Below are 21,867 nucleotides of genomic sequence, written 5' to 3' on the forward strand. Positions count from 1 at the left end.
AATTAAAATCTTTTTAAGTTTGAATGAAAACATATTTGTTTCCTTATTTTTAAGTTTCTATTAGTTATATATTTAAAAGAAAAATAAATCAAAAATTCTTAATAAAGTCACAAAAAAGTTATGCTAAAAGGTACACGATTTTTACTTTGTCAAAATAATTATGCCAAACTAGTGTAAACGTGGAATCTATTTTGTGACCCGAAATCGATCACCAGCTGCGCCCACAGGTATTCTTTTACAATTTTCCCATTTGGGTATAGCTTGCGTCGTTGGTCTTGTGGGAGCAAGGACGTGACCACACAATTTTTGTATATTTGAAAAGTGTGCAATGTAGATACATACATATATTTAAAATGCATGTTAATTTTCGATATAAAGCCATATGCTGAAAAAATCGCATAGCAATATTCATAATTTACGTGCATATGTGTGTACATATTTGGTTAGCGATGGTTATTTTTAAATTAAATTTTAAAGGTTTATTTTTCCCCATACAAAATGTAAACATAATTATATTGGTTTTTTTTTGGAACAGCAGGATTGGCGCGTGTTTTTAACATTAACTGTAATCTCAATAGGTATGATATGGTGATGTGTCGCAAAATAATTGCCTAAATTCCACTTTGGTGGCACAAACGAAATTTCAGAGCACGTCAGCTGAAGGATAAAATGCACTGTATACACATTAGCGCTCCAAAATTTGTTTCATTTGAAACTATAAATATTGGTTTATACAAATACGTAGATACAGCCATATACATATACATATAGTAAGTTCTAGGATATCGTCATTATCAAAAGTTTTAGCATGAGCGTAAGAATCTGAAACAAACTAAATGTACATACATACATATCTACTCATCACATTTGCATGGACATATCATCTGCATATGTACATAGTGTCAGTAAACAAGTTTTAACAAACACTGTTATCTTACTCCTCACTCTTTCAAGAGATATAACAAATACAAATGTAATCTAAAGAAAATCATATTTATACAATCGCATTCTTAAATTTATTATTGATTTAATAAACTGCACCTGGATTTTGGTTTCCGGGTTAACTTATCCTATATTAAGGGCGGGTCTTTTCGAAAGATAAAATATATGTTAGATCGAAGCACCAGTAAAGGTTTGATTGTATATAAACACAACTATTCTATTTCTGATTTTTTTATAGCGACATTCACAAGACTATGGCAATTCCCATGAAAATTCATATATATAAAACATGGTATTTTTAAGGAAACAAGTTATCCTCTGTTGTAAATTACTATAACAAAAAAATCGAAAAAATTTGGATTGTTCGATATTTTTTTAACGGTGCCTTTGCCTCCTTTAACCTTTTCCACAGAGGGAACGTTGGGAATTTTTGAAAGATGTGAAACATTGATTCTCTTGTGCATTATCCATAGTAAAACAGCCGAACATAAAAAATCATACAGGCTCCGGTTTTTATTTAAATCTGCGGATTAAATTTTCAGCCAAAACCTGTTTTATCGTTTAAGGTGCTCCAGTTTTCACAAATTTTTGTTATTATTCAGACAGGCTCCGTTTTTCACTTACTTTTGCGGATGACCGCTCGAATTGGCTCTTTTACTTTTCTTATTCCTTAATAAGCCCCTTGGAGCCGCTTGGCTCCCGGTTTCACAAATTTTTGGTATCGATAAGTTTCAATTTCTCATTGATTCTGGCAAACAACAACAGCTGACCTGGTTGCTTTGAAAAATTAGCGGGATAAAAATGCCTTTGTATTTTCAATGGATTGTTTTGAAGCAAAAAGACGACAGAAAGCACGCAAGTTAATAATATGTCCTTACCCGGATTTTCTGTTATGTGCATGTTAGAATCACAGTCTGTACTGCTATGCGGCAACATTTATTTGTTTTCAATGTTCCGATAACCAAATCGGACTGCGACAGCTGTTTGCACCAAAACGAGAAAAAAGGTTGCCATGACCATTTAATTCCGAGCCAAATTTTAGGTTGGGTTAAGAAAACGTTATTTATAAAAAAGGACAAGTTAATTTTCACTGATATTAGTGTCAAGTTAATGGTAATTCATCAATAAGTCATCTATATTTTCCTTATGCACCTAAGATTAGAATTTGTTATGTAAAAATCCGTTTATGTTTTCGTTTTGAAAAGTAACAAATCTGTCGGATTGTACAAATGGGAGCCGTAATTTATGTGATTTCAAAAGTAAATCGGAAAACTTTTGTGAAATTGAAAAACTGAGCCTGGCTGAATATGTTTAATTTTCTCATCGTTTTTTGCAATCATGAACAGCTCAACTGGTGGCTTCCTAAATATATAGATAGGAAATTATTTGAAAGCACAATTGCAATGGTGGTGTAACTACAGTTTGGAGATGCACTTATTTCTGTTTTTGCAAGATCTATTTTTAAACGGGATGAAAATCCCAAAAAAAAATTTTCCACGATTTTATTCCATTTAGCGCTGTACAAAATAACAACACAACTAGATAAAAATACACACAGCTCACAAGCAACTAGAAACCATACGACAACAAGAAAGAGCATTAAGACAATATGTACATATTTGTTTCTCTTTCTTTTTTTGCGTATACACACATACATACATACATAGATACATACAAGGAAATTTACTGGTCGGAGTAATTGTAGATAGCAAAAATTTGGGGGAATTCCCTTTTTATGGAAATTGAAGGGAATTATATTTTTGCAAAAGAAATTGTTTGTGAGAGGGTGGAACACCGTAGCGGGTATCCAGAGGAAAAATATCCAAAGGAAGAAGTCAGAGTGGTTCCAATAAATTTGTTCCATGTAGTTGCGTATATATCTAGGTTGGCAACTTATATCGGGGTGGAAAACGTAGCTAATACTTAGCTTAACCGTTTAGCTGCGGTGAGCGCCGTATCGGTAGTGGACTGTGGATCGTAGATTGTAGATGGTGTAGCCCATCCGAGCGCGTGACCGAGTTAGGACCGGAGTGCCCGGACTTGGCACAGTGCGCGGCAATTATTAACTGCAGTCCTGAACAGAAATGTTTTTATATTTTGTGAACTATCAATGTTTGTGAACAATCAATTGAAAATACAAAGGCACTTTTATCACGCTCGATATTTTCAAAGCAACCAGGTCAGCTGTTTTTGTTTGCCAGAATCGATGAGAAAAAGAAAACATATCGATGACAAATATTTTTGAAAACGGGAGCACCTAAAATCGAAACGTTTTGGCGCCACTAACGCATTCTATAGAACTGTTTTTTACATCTTTCCTACCTTTGCTCCATTAGTTTCCCCTCCCAGAAATCTTTCTGTCACTATTTCGTACACACCGCGGCTATTAAACTTAAGGATTATAAAATTTCGTTTATATAAGATGTTTAAGCTGTCTGGCTTGCAGTCAGATTTTTCTAAGCATTCAATTTTAAAATCGTAATTTTCCATTTGTAACACTCTATGCTATAGGAACTGCTTGGATAAATGAAAGCTCAACTTTAAGCGAGATCGTAAATAATTTTTTAATTTTGTTATCTCTAAACATAGTTCATTACAATTCAGTCCCGGAGATCCCGAGTATGGTGCCCGCGGTGTCGGACGTAGCATCAGTGGTGTCGGAGGACATCCTGGATGGCTATGTGTCCGACGAGAGCGACCTTGGAGCGACAGAGGACGGAAGAAACCTGAATGGTGGACTAATAAACGGGGGGAGCTCCGGAAAGCCTCCCGAAGACTCTTTAACAAAGATTAGGCTGAGAACGTTGGGCGTAACTGGGCCGAATACAAGTTCAGTCGGTCAACTTATAATAAAAAACTTAGGAAAGCCAAACGCGCCTCCTGGCGTAAGTTCTGCAGCGAAATCGAGAACAACTCAGAAGCTTCGCGTTTGCGCAGAGTTCTCTCGAAGAAAACACCCACCCTGGGCTACTTAAAGAACACCGACCAGTCGTGGACTACGTCCAGCGATGAGTCGCTAAATCTTCTCCTAAAAACTCACTTCCCTGGCTGCGATGAAAACAGACCCAACTACCATACAAGTCCGCGGGGCCAGAGGGCATTATCCCTGCCCAAATGATTCACGCTGGACATAAAGCCACTAATTGGCTCAAAAGGATATAAGAGGGAATATTCCCCCATGGATACATCCCAGAAACCTGGATTCATAGCAAAGTCGTCTTTATTCTCAAGACAGGCTCGCACACTGCCACAAAAGATTTTAGACCTATTAGTCTATCGTCTTTCCTTCTGAAGGCGATGGAAGGGCTTCTGGGGTTGCATCTCACGGCAAGTATTCCGCCCAACCTAATCTCAGACTCCCAGAATGTGGCAGAATGTCTATCGGAAGGAAGCCTAATCGATCAGAGGCTACAATGCAGGACGGTTGAGGCATCACTGGGGACGTCAACGTCCACCAGTTTGGTCAGCAGAGCACACCGCAGGGCGGAATCCTCTCACCCCTCCTATGGGTGTGGCTGCCGCGTAGTGTCGTATGCGGACGATGTTGCTATAGCATTCTCCGAAAAATTTCCGCAGACGTTGTGCTAGTGCATGACAAGATGGGCAAACAAATGCGGGCTAGGACGAGTCAACCGGTCTAAAACGGAACTTGTGCTTTTCACTAAGAAGTACAAAGATCCGGTACAGACTCCCCCAAAACTCTGTGGGGAAGCACTAGCTTTTAGCAACAATACCAAGTATCTTGGGGAATGACCCCGTATATAGTTCGGTGGATAAACATCGCCATCATACGACCAATCATGCTCTATGGAGTGGTAGTATGGTGGCCAGCCCTAGACAAAATAACTTGTCTCCACAGGCTCAATAGAGTTCAACGCATGACAGAGCTATGCACAACTCGTGGGATACGGATTACTCCAGGGGAAGCCCTGGATACCGTGCTGGACCTCCTTCCCGTAGATCTCATGGGAAAGAAGGTGGCAACACTTTCCGCTCACAGAATGAGAGAAGCACTCGGGAATCCTGACGAGACTCCCGCAATTACCTGAGAGGACAGATTATTGTATCCCTAGTGATCACCACTCTTATCAGAGAGAGATCAGGTAGCGGTGCCTTTGGCTACGTGTAGGCTTCTTACGCAGGAAATATTCGAGCAGTCTCGAGATCGATATGGCCTCATCGATCGAAAAAGCGCTCTGCAGTTACCCGAGCAATCGCGGGACACTGGCGGATAGACACTGACGCCTCTAAGCGGTCAATCTCTCACAATGACAATGAGGAATCGGTCTCCCACTTCTTCCGCCATTGCCCAGCTCCTGGAAATCGTGTTGCTCATGAGTGAGTGAACAAAAAAGAGTTGTTCACTTAAGTGAGCAACGGAACATGTTCCTTCCAAACAGTTCTTTTTTGATTGTATTTTGACGTATTTTGAGAATAGTTTTATGTGTAGTGCAGTGTTACGCATTAAAAATACAAAATAGTAATAAATTTTGATTAAATGTAAAATTATAATTAGCTTGTCGTGGTCTTCATGTTAAATACTTTTGAGTCATTATGGTTCCCCTGTGAATTATGTACAATTTTAAGTTGCCACAAACAGTTCTTCTAATGCTGGTAATTTCAATACAAGTATTTTTCTGTCTGGACCATCTAAGTTAAACCTCTTTTCATCACTAAAGATGACATTTGATTTATGTGATTACTTCATGCGCGCCGCTGTACAAGTTTGGTTTGGGCACCCTCGAGGTACTCCTAAGGCAGAAATAGTTATGCACAATTTTGTTTTCTTGTTACCCATATGATCCTCAATTTGTCCGATATTCATGGAATGAACCACATTAAGACACTGTATCTGGCGTTTGCACCGGATACCGATTTCCTTAGTACAGCTATACCTATTTTAATGCAGTTTATATGCTAGTTATTTCGTCTCGGCTTCATCGCTTCCTTGTCCATCACCAGCCTTGCTAGTCCAAATTACACTTTACCTAAACAATTCTACATCTAGATCATCTAAATCATCATTTAATGCACAACTTTACACAATTACGCGCTACACACATGCTAGAATCAATATTGCTGAGCGATTAATAGCCAAACTGTAAGAAAGAGAAAACAGAATATCTAAATAATAGAATATCACATGCAATTCGATTCTCCAGAATTTACGGACAAAATTGAACAGTATATTTTAACTGTTTTAATATTAATATTTAATTACATGGGTACAAAACATATACTTTACTCCGTCTTTTTTTAATTATTAGGGCATAATAAATATCCTTCAGCTCAGAAGCAACATTTATAAGCTGATTAAAATTTCAAAGATATTACTTAAAAAAAAAAAACAATAAAAATTGTATTTCACTTGCATGGTCTCAAGAATTAGTCTATTGAAATTGATACTGATGGTTAACGGAAAATTGAAGATGAGTAAATTTAGTTATTGTGGGCGGACCTTTTGTTGAAATTGTAAAATGTTAGTTGTGACTTTATTAATGAAATCAAATTCGATTTGAATATTTTTTACAAAGGAAACTAACATTTTGTTGTTGCTTTTATAATTTTATATGTAAATATATGATAAATATAATGAAGTGGCGCTCTTGCATTTTATACGCAAATATACTTTAGTATTTGCTTCCAGTTATGTTTTAAGTTTTTTATTTCGATAGTCAATTTTAGAGTCGGTTTCAAAACAAACAAAAATGATCATCCCCACTTTTATCATATTTTACAAAACAAGTGGTTTTTAATTTTTGTGGAACAGTGTCAATTCGGTGTATATTTTCTTCTCGAACAAGTCGTTAACTCGTGATTTGTTTGTAGAATATCTGAATTTTTGTTCGCCTCTTTCTGATTCAACTTTTTATTTATGTTAAATGGCTGACATCTCGACCTCGTCAACTCCATATTTAGATTTTGCTTGACTTCTTATTGCTGATTGTTTGGATTCATTTGTCCGTTGACAATGGGTAAAAAATATGGGTGAGCCATAGCTTCGCGAGCGGTGAGTCGGTCAACATGATCGTAACGCAATAGTTTATCAAGAAAGTCTAATGCTTCAGGAGAAACTAGATGTTGGTTGTCGGAATGAACAAATCTTTCCCATCTCTTTCGTGAGTGACGCTGTAAAATGTCGTGAAATCGCGGATCTAGGTCAATATTGTATTTATCTAAATATGCGTAGAGCTCTTCAGTGCCCAACACCTTTGCAATGCGTACCAGTTGGTCATAATTGTCATGACCATGGAAGAACGGCTCTTTTCGAAATATCATCGACGCCAGCATACAACCCAAGGACCACATATCAAGTGAATAGTCGTACATCTGATAATCGACAAGAAGCTCAGGTCCTTTAAAATATCGCGATGCCACCCGCACATTATACTCTTGGCCTGGATGATAAAACTCAGCAAGGCCCCAATCTATAAGGCGTAACTTCCGATTTTCATGGTCTATCATTACATTGTGTGGCTTTACATCTCGATGCATAATGCCCATGCTGTGACAGTAGTCAAGCGCCTTAAGAAGCTCAAACAAATAGTAGCGAATCTCGTAGTCTGTTAGTGTTTGGTAAAGTTGTTTAAAATCCGTGTTATTGACGTGCTCAAATATTAACGCTGGTGTGCGAGAAACTGGATCCTTAACAACTGCTAGCAGTGTTATGATATTTGTTCCACCGCGTAAATTCTCCAGAATTTTAATTTCACGCTTGATCTTCTTCTTTTTCACAGGTTTTAGAATTTTGACAACACATTTTTCTGTGGTTGTAATATTAATAGCCTCGAAAACCTCGGAATACTTGCCACGCCCAAGTTTCCGGACCAATTGGTAATCGTCTTGATTGCCCCAATCGACGACATAATTTTCGTAGTCCCAATATTCATCTGGTTTGTGCGCATTCACATCTGTGTATACACGGGCGGCACTTGGTAATGTCATTTCCACTAATGGTTTGTCCTTTCGCTGTACCTCTTCTGCAAACGTTAGTTGTATGGAGAGCCGTGCGGCTTCGTAATATGCCTCAGGTTTCTGTTGATTGCTACAAACAACAATATTGTTATTGTTTGACTGTCTGAAAGAAAAACATATTTTTTTTTGTTTGTTATTTGTTGTTTAAGTATATATCTATTTTTTTGTATATCCCTAATTTTAACAGAAAAAATTATGTCACCAAAAAAAACAGGAAGAGGAAGTTACAACATACTTGGGGCCCGTACGCTCTAACTAAAATTATAATAAATAATATGATTGCTGTAAGGTATGCGGTTAGATTTAGATTCATCATACGCCGACAGAGCACTTTTTATACCCGATACTCAAAATGAGTATAGGGGTTTATTAGATTTGTGGTGAAAACGGATGTGTGTAACGTCCAGAAGGAAGCGATTCCGATCCCATAAAGTATATATATTCTTGATCAGCATCAATAACCGAGTCGATTGAGCCATGTCCGTTTGTCCGTCCCTATCATCGCCTAGTGCTCAGAGACTATAAGAGCTGGAGCACCGACATTTTGTATCTAGACTTCTGTGATAGGTCACGTTATAAGTGTATTTTAAAACTTCGCCCCGCCAACTTCCGCCCCCACAAAGAACGAAAATCTGTGGCATCCACAAATTCAGAGGTACGAGAAAACTGAAAACGCAGAATCGTAGAGGATGACCATATCTTCTAGAGTGCAAAATCTGAGCCAGATCGTATAATTATTATATCCAGAATCAAGAAAACAATTTTCTGTCGTTGAAAAATAGTCAAAACTAGATGAATGCATTTTAAATATAACAAAGCGTCAAATAATCACTTACAGAGCGCGATCGATGAAAAGGTTCAGGATCGTCCTGAAAGATGGGATATTCTCTCTCTTAGTAAATGATTCCATACTGGACACAACTCCTCTGCGAATAATTTCTTCATACTTGTTTGCATTCAGCATACCCTTAATTATAATACCCCCTAAAACATACCATAATTTAGTTTTATATTTAGTTAGGTATCTCATATCATAATATAAGGCGAATGCTTTACGGTGGCAATGCAGCGTTTAGGAAAAGCGTTCTCCTCTTCTGCGGCGAACTGTGCGCGAACCATCGGGTACAATAAGATTCAATTTGGACTCATCTGAGAGTATGATTCGTGACCACTCAGAATTACTCCATTTTTTTTTTTTTACCAATTCATTCTTCTTCTTCATTCAAATACACAGAAGTGGATTTTTGCCAGGTGTCCTTGTTATTAAAGACACCTCCTTTGGACGACGTTAAATAGTTCAAGCCGAAATATAATCGGCGAAACGTTGCTGCAGCTCTGATGATATCTTAACATAATAATTAAACCGATCCTGAAGATCGTTTAATAATAACACGATCTTTCCTTTCGTTATTGCTAAGATTGGTACCACAAAATATTAATTAATTACTAATTTAAAAAAAAAACGTGTTAATTGTTTTGTTATTGAATTTGTTATTAGTTTATAAAAACAAATTAACTTATGGAAAAAATGTATTTTTGGTGGTAAAATGTTGTTTTTCTATTTTAATTTAATTTTTCCTTCCGTTGGGTAAAAATGACCGAAAAAACGTTACAAACGTGTGGTTTTCAAAATGATTTGTTTCTAAATATATGACTATGATACGTAAAAGCAAATTAGTATAAACCATAGCTCGCACATAACGGTCAACACTTTTTCCCTTTGCTGTCTGGTCACGGACGAAACAGAAAAATACCACGCACAGACGGTCTCTCACCGAGCAGAACACTTTTTGTCTCTTCGCTTGTGTTATGTGCTTCAAGAGACAACTTAGAGAGACACTAGTGATCAAGCGCTCACAGAAAAAGTGTCGGTAGATGAGCAGAACCAAACAAGTGTTAGAGTAAAGTGTTTTTAGTTTTTTCGTGTTCATGTTTATTTATTCATGTTTGCCGCATCTATTGGGGTTATTGTATTGTGATATGTATATTTTTTATATATTTGCGAGTTTTCTGCAAACAGATACGATGAAGAAGAGATGTGATGATAATGGAGGTTATACCCATTATAAATTAAATTCATTTTAAGCGCCAATAGTCAAACAGCATACTATTCACAAAGGCAAGTGATCGTTGCCAAACCTACAAGCACGCATGCATACGCAAGACACTTTTTTCGTTCGCTCGCAACAAAATGCTCAGTGAAAAACAGTAACAAAAGAGAAGTGAAAAAATCGGTCTTTGCTTGAGGGAAGAGCGAGTTGAGCAAAACAGATTTGATCTGGTCTTTTCTGTCTCTTTTCTCAATGTGCCCGTAAATGAGAGGTTTTTTTTCAGAAACGCCGAAAGTGTCAACCGTTATTTGCGAGGTCTGGTATACAATTTTGTTTGAAATTGATAAAGCGACAACAAACGAAGAGAAACGTTGTGAGTTTCTGCTGCAACCGCAACTCTACATTTATACCCGATACATAGTCAGTATGCCTACATTAAGCGACAAAGAGTGCGTGCGGGAGAGACAGAAATCGACAATCTGGTAGATATGGTCATTCTTTATGATTGTGCGTTTTTAGTTAAGTCAATATTGTGGATGCCACAGATTTTCGTCCTTTGTGGGGGCGGAAAGGGGTGGGGCGAAATTTTGAAATACACTTGTGCAGGTTCGATATCACTGGAGTATGGATACCAAATTTGGTTGCTCACTTTTAGCGATAGGCAAAGCCGACTTTGAAACGTGTGTGTTAGAGAGAGACAGAGCGAGAATTAAACTGTTTTCATCATTCTGGCTATAATAATGATACGATCCTGTTCAGATACTGCAGTCTTGAAGATATTTTCATTCTCTACATATCACAGAAGTCTGGATACAAAATTTCTCTGAGCAACAGGCGATCATAGGGACGGACAGACAGACAGGGCTCAATCGACTCGACTATTGATGCTGATCAAGAATATATATACTTTATGGGGTCGGAAACGATTCCTTCTGGACTTTACACACATCCACTTTTACCACAAATCTAATATACCCCATACTCATTTTGAGCATCGGGTAAAAAAATAAAAATTGAAGAAATGTTTGATTGGGAAAACCTTACGCTAAAGAAGTCAAACAGGCAAGAAATTTCAGAGTGCGGCTTTTTTTGTCGCTGGGTGTGTATCATATAAGAAATCAATTTTTCGACCGATCATTTCTATGGAAGAACTTGGTATACGGGTCATCATTTGGACCCGTTGGGAAATTTTCGTCTAACTAATTAGGAGCCTATTTGCTTGACTTCCAGTATTAATTTTTTTTAGTTTTCTAGTTACATTTCCTAAATCAATAAATTGATGGCAACACACAGTTTTCTGACGATTTGTGCCAGAGACTCTCATATTCATTATTCATTGGATTTTCGAGTGTCATAAAAAAAAAGTATAATAATGTCTACAGCGCCAGTAAATAAGAGTTTATATTCAATAAACCAATTTTTGTATCCTAATATACTAAACGAAATCTACAGTTAAATTGTAGAATTGGTCTCAAATTAAAAATATTCTTATTCTCAACAACGTACCCAAATGTATAAAATTTGATGTAATTTAACCTTGGTGGCTTCGATGATGGTTTATTGATATCTCTGCAACCCAGAGAGGCGATCGTCGGTTGCAATAGTGGTGTTGAGAAGTAGGCTAATTGACGCTGCACCCCGACTACGTTCCATAGACGATTAATGTTCTAATATAAGATGCAAAATAAAAAATATTTTTAGTACTAAAACCTGTTTTTTATAAAAGAAATAAGCAAAAGGTTAGATATGTAAACAATTAACGCATTATATACATATATATTTATACATGCATGTGACAAATGAAAAAAATATATATTTAAGCAGAATAAAAAGATGCTTTCAATAACATATGTATACTCAATTCAATAAAAAGCAACCTGCATTTCAAGCTTGAAAAAACACAAGTGTAGGTATATGTATGTATATTAATGTATTTAAGTCGGAAGATTTAATGCCGCATGAAACACATTAATATATGTACGTATGTACATTTACGCCAGAGTATAAAAATACATACACATAATCGAATGACATACGCATGTATGTATATCTGTTGGTAATACGAAAACACCACAGTTGTTAGTTGTTTTCATCATATAACAGAGCTTTTTATGAATACTCACGTCGTTGCTAAAGGCGTCGCCGTGTATAATGTCCAAAAGTTTTTTATTTTATGGTTAACCGCCAATCATTACCGAATGAGTTCTGCATAATAAGTAATGTGGCTGAAAAGAATAGACGGTAGTGTCAAGAAACAAATTTAAGAAAAGAATTTGGGACAGCAGAATTAGAACAAAAAATTGGTTCACGTATATTTCCATGGTAAATAAATTTTGAGATTTTCATTACTTTTTTGCTATCTTTTACCAAATTTTGCGACCATTAAAAGTTCTTTGAGATTAAATATTGTCTAAGTATATAAATGCAAAGGGAAATCCAACGTGAAATACATTAATCTATATACGTTGGTCATTCGAATAATGGATGGTGGATGGTCGTAAACATAAACAGACTATGGACGCGAAATTGCCAGTTTCATTAAATATAATAATGTTAAATTAAACTTTTAGCTAATTTTAATTTCAAAAAAATTTGACATATGAGTTTGTTTTTTTAAGTTCGTCCAAGTATTCGTACGGTGTTTTCTTTTTATATCTACATCAGAGCTATTTTGACAGCTTTTGTGCGAGAAACAAGAACATTTGTACCCTTCAGGATTGCCAGCAAGAAGGAAATGAAGTGTCCTGGATACAGAGCTTAACTACATTAAATTACATGATTACTATCGAATTTTAATAACGAAGGTAGGTCATTAAAGTCGAGTGTAAGAAGTAAGGGTCACAGATGGATGTAGTACTCTAGAAGTAACCTTAACTCGTGAAGAGAGGGGGGACTCTTTCAGACCTGGAACGAATTGCTTGCCTTTTTACTATTAATTAATTTAAATAACCAAATTATATTGGCCGGTCATTTAGTCGTGTGTTTGTGTTGTTGCCTTTTGTAAGTTAAACTTTTCATTGTACTTAGCCTACTCTGTTTTTATAACTGTTGCACTTCTATCGATCACTTCCTATCAGCATAATCTTAACGTACATATGTACAAAACCCCACAAGAGCCTTACCTTATGGCTTATAACTTATGGATTACTTAAAATAAAAAAAGAAACTGAAGTACTACAGTCTCACAGTAAGACACATAATAATGACAACTACCCTTATAATTACACTTATAAAACTTTCGCCCTGCGAATACATATAAAAATTAATTTTCAACGAGCGGAAACGTTGTGACCGGCGGCAAGATCCGGGTATAAAACCCGGTCCTCAGTTCGTTTTTTGTTTTCATTATTTTTTCTTTTTAGAATACTAATATAAGAAATGTTTAACATCTGTTTGACAATATATTCAAATGCCGCATTTTGGCGTTTACGAACGACACCTTAAAAGACCTAACCTAATTAATGTACCTACATATGTATGTAAATAAAAAATAAAAATATGACAAGTCAAAATTTTTAAATAATATACCACCAAAACGGTACACTATTATTTCTGTTCCAGATATCAGCTATATAAGTTATGTAAAAGAAGAAGTCACTCTGAAAAAACCGTAAAAAGATACGATATTAAAAAATTCTTTAAACAATAAATTTATTAAAAAAAACAGATAAATTATTTTTAAAATATTGTTAAGCCCAAAATCTATGGTTCCCAGCGGAAATGTTGTGTTGAGTAGTGTTGTTAGTTACATAACTCTACTTTAATGGTATAATTAATATTGGTGTGGTAATTTTATTATGTTAAATGTATATTATCGTGTTATTTATTATATCATATATTATTATTTTTTCTTTATTATGTATTACTAGGTGACCCGGAAAGCGTTGTTTTGCCATGTATATTTTGTTTAGGTGTTCTATCAGCACTGATGACAATAGCGTGATTGTCACTTTGTAGTTTGTGCATGTGTGATTTGAATAATTTCAATAATATAGTATTGTGCTCATTTAACAGAGCGTCCAGCTCGCTGACTATACTCTTGGCAAAATTGGAATTGAGATTATGATAGTCGAAACCACCCATAAAGTTGTTTGGAAAAATGTATGAGATTCGTTTAGCGTTGGCAGCATTGAGCCCACTTTGTGATAAAGTCGGCATTTAATTTTGAACGTGGAATTAAATTGTTGACCGTTTGCAGCAATATTGTTAACTATTTCTATTCCTCCAAATGATGTCATTTGGAAACATGAATTGAATGTGCGAATTGACTTCAAAAACATGCTACGATCAGGATCTGACCGATAAGTAATCCGTGCAGTGGTTTCGGTGGTGTTTCAGTTTCGGTTAACACATCGAGCAACACATCCCAGCTGTCCCTGTTTTAAATTTGAGTGCATGACAATGCGAACGTTCCCTTTCCAAAGTACGAATAACCACTTTAGAATCAGCATAATATCACTAACCATACAGTATACTGTATGGTTAGTGATAATATTTAACATCAGGCTCATGCTGGAATGCTAGTCGAAGAAATAAATTTGATGTAAATGCTCTATGAAATTGTTGGCGTTGTTGGTCAATTCCTCTACGTCTTTCGACTATGTATCCAGTGTTGCCATTTCAGCTTACTTTAAGCTAGATTTGGCTTATTTTAAAACAAAATAGCTTGAAAAATAATTGAAATGCTTATAGCTTGAAATCTATCTTATTTCAAATTTCATTTAGCTTATTTTGGCTTCAAAAAATGTGGTACAAAACACTTTTTGTTTTTTGATTTTATTGTAATATTTCTTAATATTTATTAAGAAATAGGATTTGTCTTAATTTTTGTTGCTATTTTGGTATATTATCCAATTTTGTGTATAGATGTTAGGTAATTATTCGTTGATAAGTTTCAGTCACACTATGGTATTGCACAGTTCTGCACATTTGCATACAAAAAAATTAAAAAAAAAGTGTTTTATAAACAAAATTTCCACAATATCTGGTTAAATTTCATGAATTTAAGGTGGGGCTACGCAATGTGCGAACTGAATCCACATAAGCGTACTGCTGCTTTTGTAAGTCAACAATTGGGGCCAAGTCGTGGGAATTATGGCAGTATGCTGTCGCTATAAAAAATATGCGTCCAATGCTAGCATGACAAAAACTAACAAAATACCTCTTGTTAGAAAGTCCTCAAAAACAGAGGAGCAAAAGGCTGTACATTGCTGAGCACTCGGCCATGGCATAATGAAATGGATAAAATCATGTCATTACATTAATAAAAAATGCAATTATCCCATATTTTGATGTGTTTTATGGTTAGCTTAGCTGTAAGCTTATTCTAGCTTTTTTCTCTTCAATCTAGCTTATGGTGACTCTCAAAATCTGGCAGCACTGGTACCCAGTGTGACCGCAGCACACACCATCGGCCACATTACCAGCTGAATTTTGTAAATAAAGCAGCTACGAGAAAGCCATAACCGGCCCGCCATCGGCGGCTGCAGCCAACATATTCGCCTCGAATTCCTCTCGAATCGTACTTCAGGCTCGCAACTAGACTTCTCGGAGCGTAAGTGAACCTCCGCAACCAGACTTCTCGGAGCGTAAGTGAACCTCCGCAACCAGACTTCTCGGAGCGTAATTGAACCTCCGCAACCAGACTTCTCGGAGTGTTTTTGAACCTCCGCAACCACACTTCTCGGAGCATTCTGGATATCTATGGAAAGTCTGCGAGGTCTTTTACCTTGCCGCGGCCCGGGAGGAGCTTGCTTGATACTCCTCAGACGGAGCCAAGCGTTTTTTTTTCAACTATTAACGTCTACGTTACAGAATGTCAAAATCAGTATAAGGGTTTTCTTACATTATTTACATGCGACCATATTCATTATTTATCTCAAAAACCAAATTAAGGTTCCAGCTACCGGGAGAGCATGGTCCGGGATCGATGACGACGAAGCCAAGCCCCGAGAGGGAAACCAACAAACGCTTCTGTTTGGGGAAACCAGCTGAAATTATTGGCGATCTGAGGCCAGTCGATGGTGTCACTAGGCTGGACTACTCTTACAGACTCATGGAGCAGATCTCACAGTTCTGGGTGGGTATAACGAGCAAAGACAAAGCTTGGCACAAAAAGCTAAGCAACTTCTAGGTGCGTCATCAGGTCAGGCAATGTTTTGTGCATCTCCCGGAAGCTGATGACACCCTTGGCGTACCTTTCATCCTTTGACACTAGATGGGAGGTGATTGACAGCACTGAGGAATTGTTTTCGGATCAAAGAATTATAGCTTTTAAGTAGATTCTTAATGTCCATCACGTCGACACGCTTGGCAAATGGCATATCCACTCTGATGCTGCCCACAAAATTCAACTTTAAAGAGTATTACTTCTTCAAATTAGATTTGGCAGATTATAAAAGTAGGTATATATGTATATAGATATTGAATAAATCAAATGAATCTGTTGATGTAGATTCACTTGATTTTGTGTGATTGTCAATATGACAATCGTATGCTGAAAATGTAAATTTGTATGCTACCGGTTCATGTACCAGTAACAAATGGTCGCCGCAATCGGTACTTGAACAAATTGGGCTTCGGAGATGTGAATACGTCAGAGTTTTCTTTCGTACTGATTTTATTTGGTAAAATGCGAGGTTTATATACAAGTTCTATGAGTATAATTGTTTACTTAGGATATTAGGTATGTTTAATTAGTTCTGAGTATAATATTGCTAGGGAAATGTGTTATATATATTTAGGACTAAGCCATTACTACAAATCCAACAGTGGAATATTCCAAGGGTCAGTTTTATGACGGTCACAATGGTTATTATGCAGATGGTGAGAGATTTGACCACATGCAGGTCATCCAGAATGTGTTCAATGATAGTGCTGTAAATATCTTAACAGTGTATGTACACAAATGCATGCAGCTGTCCGTTGTATATTTATTTAGGTCAGTAGTGCATGTCACATATTTATATTTAGAGCATATTATCGTTTATTTATTTAGGTGGCTGGGAAATCTTAACATTTTATGGCTAGCTATTTGTCTAGGTCTAATCATACGATTTTGTATTTTAATTGAAATCGTACATCCTCCCGGCCGTTGAACATAGTATGCTCAACCATCATCAATATTGATTGTGAATGGATGCCTTGGTGCGGTTTCTTCACTAGCTGATGAGCTAAGTGTATGTCTCTGCTGAGAAGGGAGTCTTGTTGTGTACCACCTTTTAACCGATGAATCATTACAATGATCATGAAAAAAAGCAGTGCAATGTATATGGCAATATGATGATGATCAATGGTTTCAAGATTGTGGGGTAACTTGAAACTTTTAGGTGGTAGCAGATTCGATTCCATTTGATATAGCTCCTTGTAGTTCAGCTTTTCATCGTTCCTTGAAACTTTATTTGTAGAACGTTCAGTTGATGTTTCGTTGAGGTCACTATCTCCGAAACGAGCGTATGATACCTGCAGAGTAGTTTCCAATGTGCTCTGACCTGTGACAGTCATTAGCGAATTCCGAATGATGCATCCAGGTTCGGCGATCAATATTCCTGAGTGTTGTGGTTTGATATCCGAAATGCCATCTTCACATACCGCTGACAGCTTTAATGATGACTTTGTTGCAAAAATCCATCGATTTCTTTTATGCATGCTCAACCATAAAAATGATTTTTTTGTGTTGACTAGGTGACATGATGAGTCCGTTTTATTGTGAAACATTTGTAATTCACAACTTGTTTCGGCTGAGAACATTGTTTGTTTATTATAGCAAACAAAGTCATTGTTTGCTCTTTGATGACAGTTTTTAAATTCAGTCTCTGATAGTTCAACAAATTCGTCACGGTGACTATTGATTGCCATATATGGTGTTTTTATTTCAAACATGCTTATCCCATTTTTATTTGGGTTCACCAAATGAATAAATCAAATGAATCTGTTGATGTAGATTCACTTGATTTTGTGTGATTGTCAATATGACAATCGTATGCTGAAAATGTAAATTTGTATGCTACCGGTTCATGTACCAGTAACAAATGGTCGCCGCAATCGGTACTTGAACAAATTGGGCTTCGGAGATGTGAATACGTCAGAGTTATCTTTCGTACTGATTTTATTTGGTAAAATGCGAGGTTTATATACAAGTTCTATGAGTATAATTGTTTACTTAGGATATTAGGTATGTTTAATTAGTTCTGAGTATAATATTGCTAGGGAAATGTGTTATATATATTTAGGACTAAGCCATTACTACAAATCCAACAGTGGAATATTCCAAGGTCAGATTTATGACGGTCACAATGGTTATTATGCAGATGGTGAGAGATTTGACCACATGCAGGTCATCCAGAATGTGTTCAATGATAGTGCTGTAAATATCTTAACAGTGTATGTACACAAATGCATGCAGCTGTCCGTTGTATATTTATTTAGGTCAGTAGTGCATGTCACATATTTATATTTAGAGCATATTATCGTTTATTTATTTAGGTGGCTGGGAAATCTTAACCTTTTATGGCTAGCTATTTGTCTAGGTCTAATCATACGATTTTGTATTTTAATTGAAATCGTACAGATATAGAGCTCTTTGGCAATGAATATTTTACCACATTTACAGTAAAAGTCGAGCCACAGAGTCTGCAGTTGCGATGCTGAAACGACGAAACCCGCGTCGCCTCTCACCTACAAGCAGTCGAGCCACGGAATCTGTTGCGATGCCAAGAAACCGCGTCCCCTTCCTCCCCTCTGACCTACAAGCTGTTAACCGTTATGTACAGCCTGGTCAGGGTCCTGCGAGGCCCCGCAGCGGCTGCCGGTGGAGCAGCAACGGCCGGTGGGGCAGCACGGACCGGTGGAGTAGCACGGGCCGGTGAGGCAGCACGGACTGGTGAGGCAGCACGACTCGAATTCCACTTTAACCTCCGCAACCACACTTCTTGGAGAGTTATTGAACCTCCGCAACGAATCTTCTTCTCGGGGGGGCATGGCTTTTGATTCAATTAGTTGGTTTAAATTGTTTAAAACTAAATTATTTAAAAGCTAATTTAAACTTCAATTAAATAAACGCTCGGCGGGGATGATGCAGGCACGAGTGCTAAACTGTAAACTGCGCGCAAAGAAATAAGTTGTAGGCTAAGCTAAAGCCGGGAGCCGGGGATACAGGATCTGCAACCACCGCGACCAAAGGAGCGAAAGGGGAAGCGTCCAGGAGTGCGAGACGGTCGGACCGATTTACGGCGTCAAGTAGTGGACCGCAATTTAAATTGAACAGCACAATATATTTTCTGGAAGCAAGTGTGTCGCTTACAGTTTTCTATCGATTCGTTTCCTCAAAGGTTTCAGCAGGAGCCAGCCGGAAAGAGATACGAGAGATACGCGCAAAGAAACAAGTTGTAGGCTAAGCTTAAGCCGGGAGTGGGGATACAGGATCTGTTTGGTCCAACTTTGAGAAAGTCTTGAATCGCCAATAACAGCATCTGTCTTCTGAAAAATTGACGAAGCCAAGAAGACAAAGTCATACCAAGCAAGCAACGTAATGGCAGTTCGTTTGCATGTTCTTCCACTTCCACCAACAGTAGAACTCAGCAAACTTGTAGCTATTGCAATTCAGGAGACCATGTAGTGTCGAATTGCTGTCCATTTACGCGTCTCTCGGTTATGCAAAGGTTTGAGTTTGCCAAGTCGGCAGCCTTATGCATTAATTGTCTGCGAAAATGCCACGCTGTTGTAAAATGCAAAGCCAATAAATGTCGAGTGTGTCATATCATAGATTATTGCATCGATACACAGTGACTGCAAATAGTCTCGCGTTGCCACCGAGAGTACTACTCCTCCGTCAAATAGGATCAACCTTCCACGTCACTGCAGAAGGTTGGAAAATATCGTTGTTGTCTTCAAAGCCCAAAGTAGCGCCCCTTAAGACCAAAACGCTCCCATGGCTTCAGTTATGTGCCGCTCACCCTCTCGCAGATCCACGTTACAGTACCAAGTCCCTATTAAACGTCTCTATCGAACGAATCGTTTGTTGGTCGGATTCAGTAGAAACTCTTCATTGGATTCGGTCTCATCCATCGTCGTTGTCGACTGCCGTTTCGAATAGAGGAAGATTCAAAAGTGGTCAGATGATGTTATATGGCGGCATGTACGCACGAAACAGAACCCAGCAGATATTGTCTCAAGAGGTTGTGACGTCAACGAAATCGTCCAATCAATCTGGTTCGAAGGATAATCATTTCAAGAGCATGAAGGAGAAAACTGGTCCAAGAACTCTCACCTAAAACCTTCTGTAGACCTTCAGCTGGAAAACAGGAAGACTGCGGTTGGGCTGACCGCTGCTGTGCGAAGTTCGGAGTCCTGTGGTTAAAAATTCAGACAAATGGCTTCAGTGGCAACCCAACCTGGCCGAGGACAATCTGCCGCCGCAGGATCGGCTCGTCGGGAATGTCAACGCCACGCACGCAGAAGAGGGTCGTTGACCTCAGGACTAGCACTGGCATAATATTTTTTGAAATGTTAAGCTTTGAAATCGTAGTTTTGAAGTCTAGTGTAAGTTACGCTAGGGCAAAGAGGGAGCGCAATAAAAGCTCGCTCTTGGTGAAGATGCTAAGAGGTGAAGTTGTAAGAAAAAATAGAGCATTCGTTGAAATTGAATAATATCGAGAGAGATTTCCTTTCGTCTCCCCCAGTCTCTACTCATTTCACTCGCTAAACTGGCCCGCCGCAGATGGAAAACTTGACGTTGACATGGACGTAATCCACTTGGAGAAGCGGAGAAAGTATTTTCACTGCCGTACAGGAGACTATCTATACCCTCAATATCGTCGATAATGTCAGCTTGTACACTTACAGTCACCGACACCAGATGAGCGTCGTTTTGCTTCACATTACCTGATTTGAAACATTCAACAAACTTATTTTGCAGAGGATATTCGTTTATTTCAGAAGAAACGAGGGGGAACGTTGTGAGTTGCTGCGGACACCGCAACTCTACAGTTATACCCGATACTTAGTCAGTATGGCTCTCCTCCGGCAGACGCCGCTAATATTAAACGACACGACAAAGAGTGCGTGCGAGAGAGACAGAAAATCAGTCTGAGCGTGACGTCGGGCGCTGCGTAGCCACTGCAAATTGATTTGTTCCTTTTGGCTATAAAAATGATTTGATCTGATCCAGATTCAGCAATCTTATAGATATGATCATTATCTATGATTCTGCGTTTTAAGTTTTCTCGAATCTGCAATATTGTGGATGCAACAGTTCTTCGTCCTTTGTGGGGGCGGAAGGGGGTGCGGCGAAATTTTGAGATATACGTTTTATAGTGAGATCTAAGAGAAGTGCGGATACCAAATTTGGTTACTCTAGCGTTAATAGTCTCTGAGATTTGTGGATGCCCCAGATTTGCATCCTTTGCGGGGGCGGAAGGGGGTGTGGCGAAATTTTGAAACAAACTCGTCTCGGTCCGATATATTAGGAGTGTGGATACCTAATTTGGTTGCTCTAGCTTTTATAGTCTCTGAGATCTAGGCGCTAATGTTTTACTCTAAGAAAAGCCGCCTATGCTACGTGTGTGTTAGAGAGAGACAGGGCGAGAAAAAATTAAATTGTTTTCTTGATGCTGGCTATAATAATAATACGATCCAATTCAGATTCTGCAGTCTAAAAGATATGGTCATTCTCTACGATTCTGCGTTTTTGGTTTTATCGTATCTTTATCTTTTCGTTCTTTGTGGGGGCGGAAGTGGGCGGGGCGAAGTTTTGAAATATTTTTGTAGCAGTGACATATCACAGAAGTCTGGATAAAAAACACGTTGCTCTAGCACTTATAGTCTTTGAGCACTAGGCACTAATAGGGACGGACAGACGGACGGGCGGACAGACAGCCAGGGCTCAATCGACTCGGCTATT

The 21,867-nt window shown here is 37.9% G+C and overlaps 2 protein-coding genes and 1 long non-coding RNA gene across 12 annotated transcripts in view; 1 reads left to right on the forward strand and 2 right to left on the reverse strand.

The window, feature by feature from the left end:
• Nucleotides 1-1,288, reverse strand: part of LOC108154923 (unconventional myosin-VIIa) — a 118,681-nt gene extending 117,393 nt beyond the window's left edge. For 3 of the 8 annotated variants that reach the window (XM_033389752.1, XM_033389754.1, XM_033389751.1), the window contains exon 1: nucleotides 1,042-1,283. The gene's annotated coding sequence lies outside the window, so the exon portion shown is untranslated. Of the gene's footprint in view, nucleotides 1-1,041 lie in introns of all 8 variants that reach the window. The other 5 variants (XM_033389757.1, XM_033389758.1, XM_033389755.1 and 2 more) reach the window with 4 other exon arrangements.
• Nucleotides 1,289-6,091: 4,803 nt separating this feature from the next.
• On the reverse strand, nucleotides 6,092-13,105 carry LOC108154925 (casein kinase II subunit alpha). Of its 3 annotated transcripts, none has more exons than XM_017285385.2 (3): nucleotides 11,986-12,002; nucleotides 11,475-11,635; nucleotides 6,092-8,020 (listed from the first exon to the last, which is right to left on the reverse strand). In XM_017285385.2, the coding sequence occupies exon 3, from the start codon at nucleotides 7,885-7,887 to the stop codon at nucleotides 6,877-6,879; it is 1,011 nt and encodes a 336-aa protein (XP_017140874.1). In that variant the 5' UTR covers nucleotides 7,888-8,020; nucleotides 11,475-11,635; nucleotides 11,986-12,002; the 3' UTR covers nucleotides 6,092-6,876. The 3 variants fall into 3 exon arrangements, 2 of the variants coding, with proteins under 2 accessions (XP_017140874.1, XP_017140873.1); XR_004471844.1 differs by lacking the exons at nucleotides 6,092-8,020; nucleotides 11,986-12,002 and adding exons at nucleotides 12,092-12,193; nucleotides 13,091-13,105 and having other exon boundaries at nucleotides 11,545-11,635; XM_017285384.2 differs by lacking the exon at nucleotides 11,986-12,002 and having other exon boundaries at nucleotides 6,092-8,016; nucleotides 11,475-11,563.
• A 2,244-nt stretch (nucleotides 13,106-15,349) lies between these two features.
• LOC117187052 lies at nucleotides 15,350-19,042 on the forward strand. The gene is made up of 2 exons (XR_004471845.1): nucleotides 15,350-16,047; nucleotides 18,580-19,042. It is a non-coding gene; the product is annotated as an uncharacterized LOC117187052 (long non-coding RNA).
• The last annotated feature ends 2,825 nt before the right edge of the window (nucleotides 19,043-21,867 follow it).

This window comes from Drosophila miranda, chromosome 2 (assembly GCF_003369915.1).
Source record: "Drosophila miranda strain MSH22 chromosome 2, D.miranda_PacBio2.1, whole genome shotgun sequence".
NCBI classification, from domain to species: Eukaryota; Metazoa; Arthropoda; class Insecta; order Diptera; family Drosophilidae; genus Drosophila; species Drosophila miranda.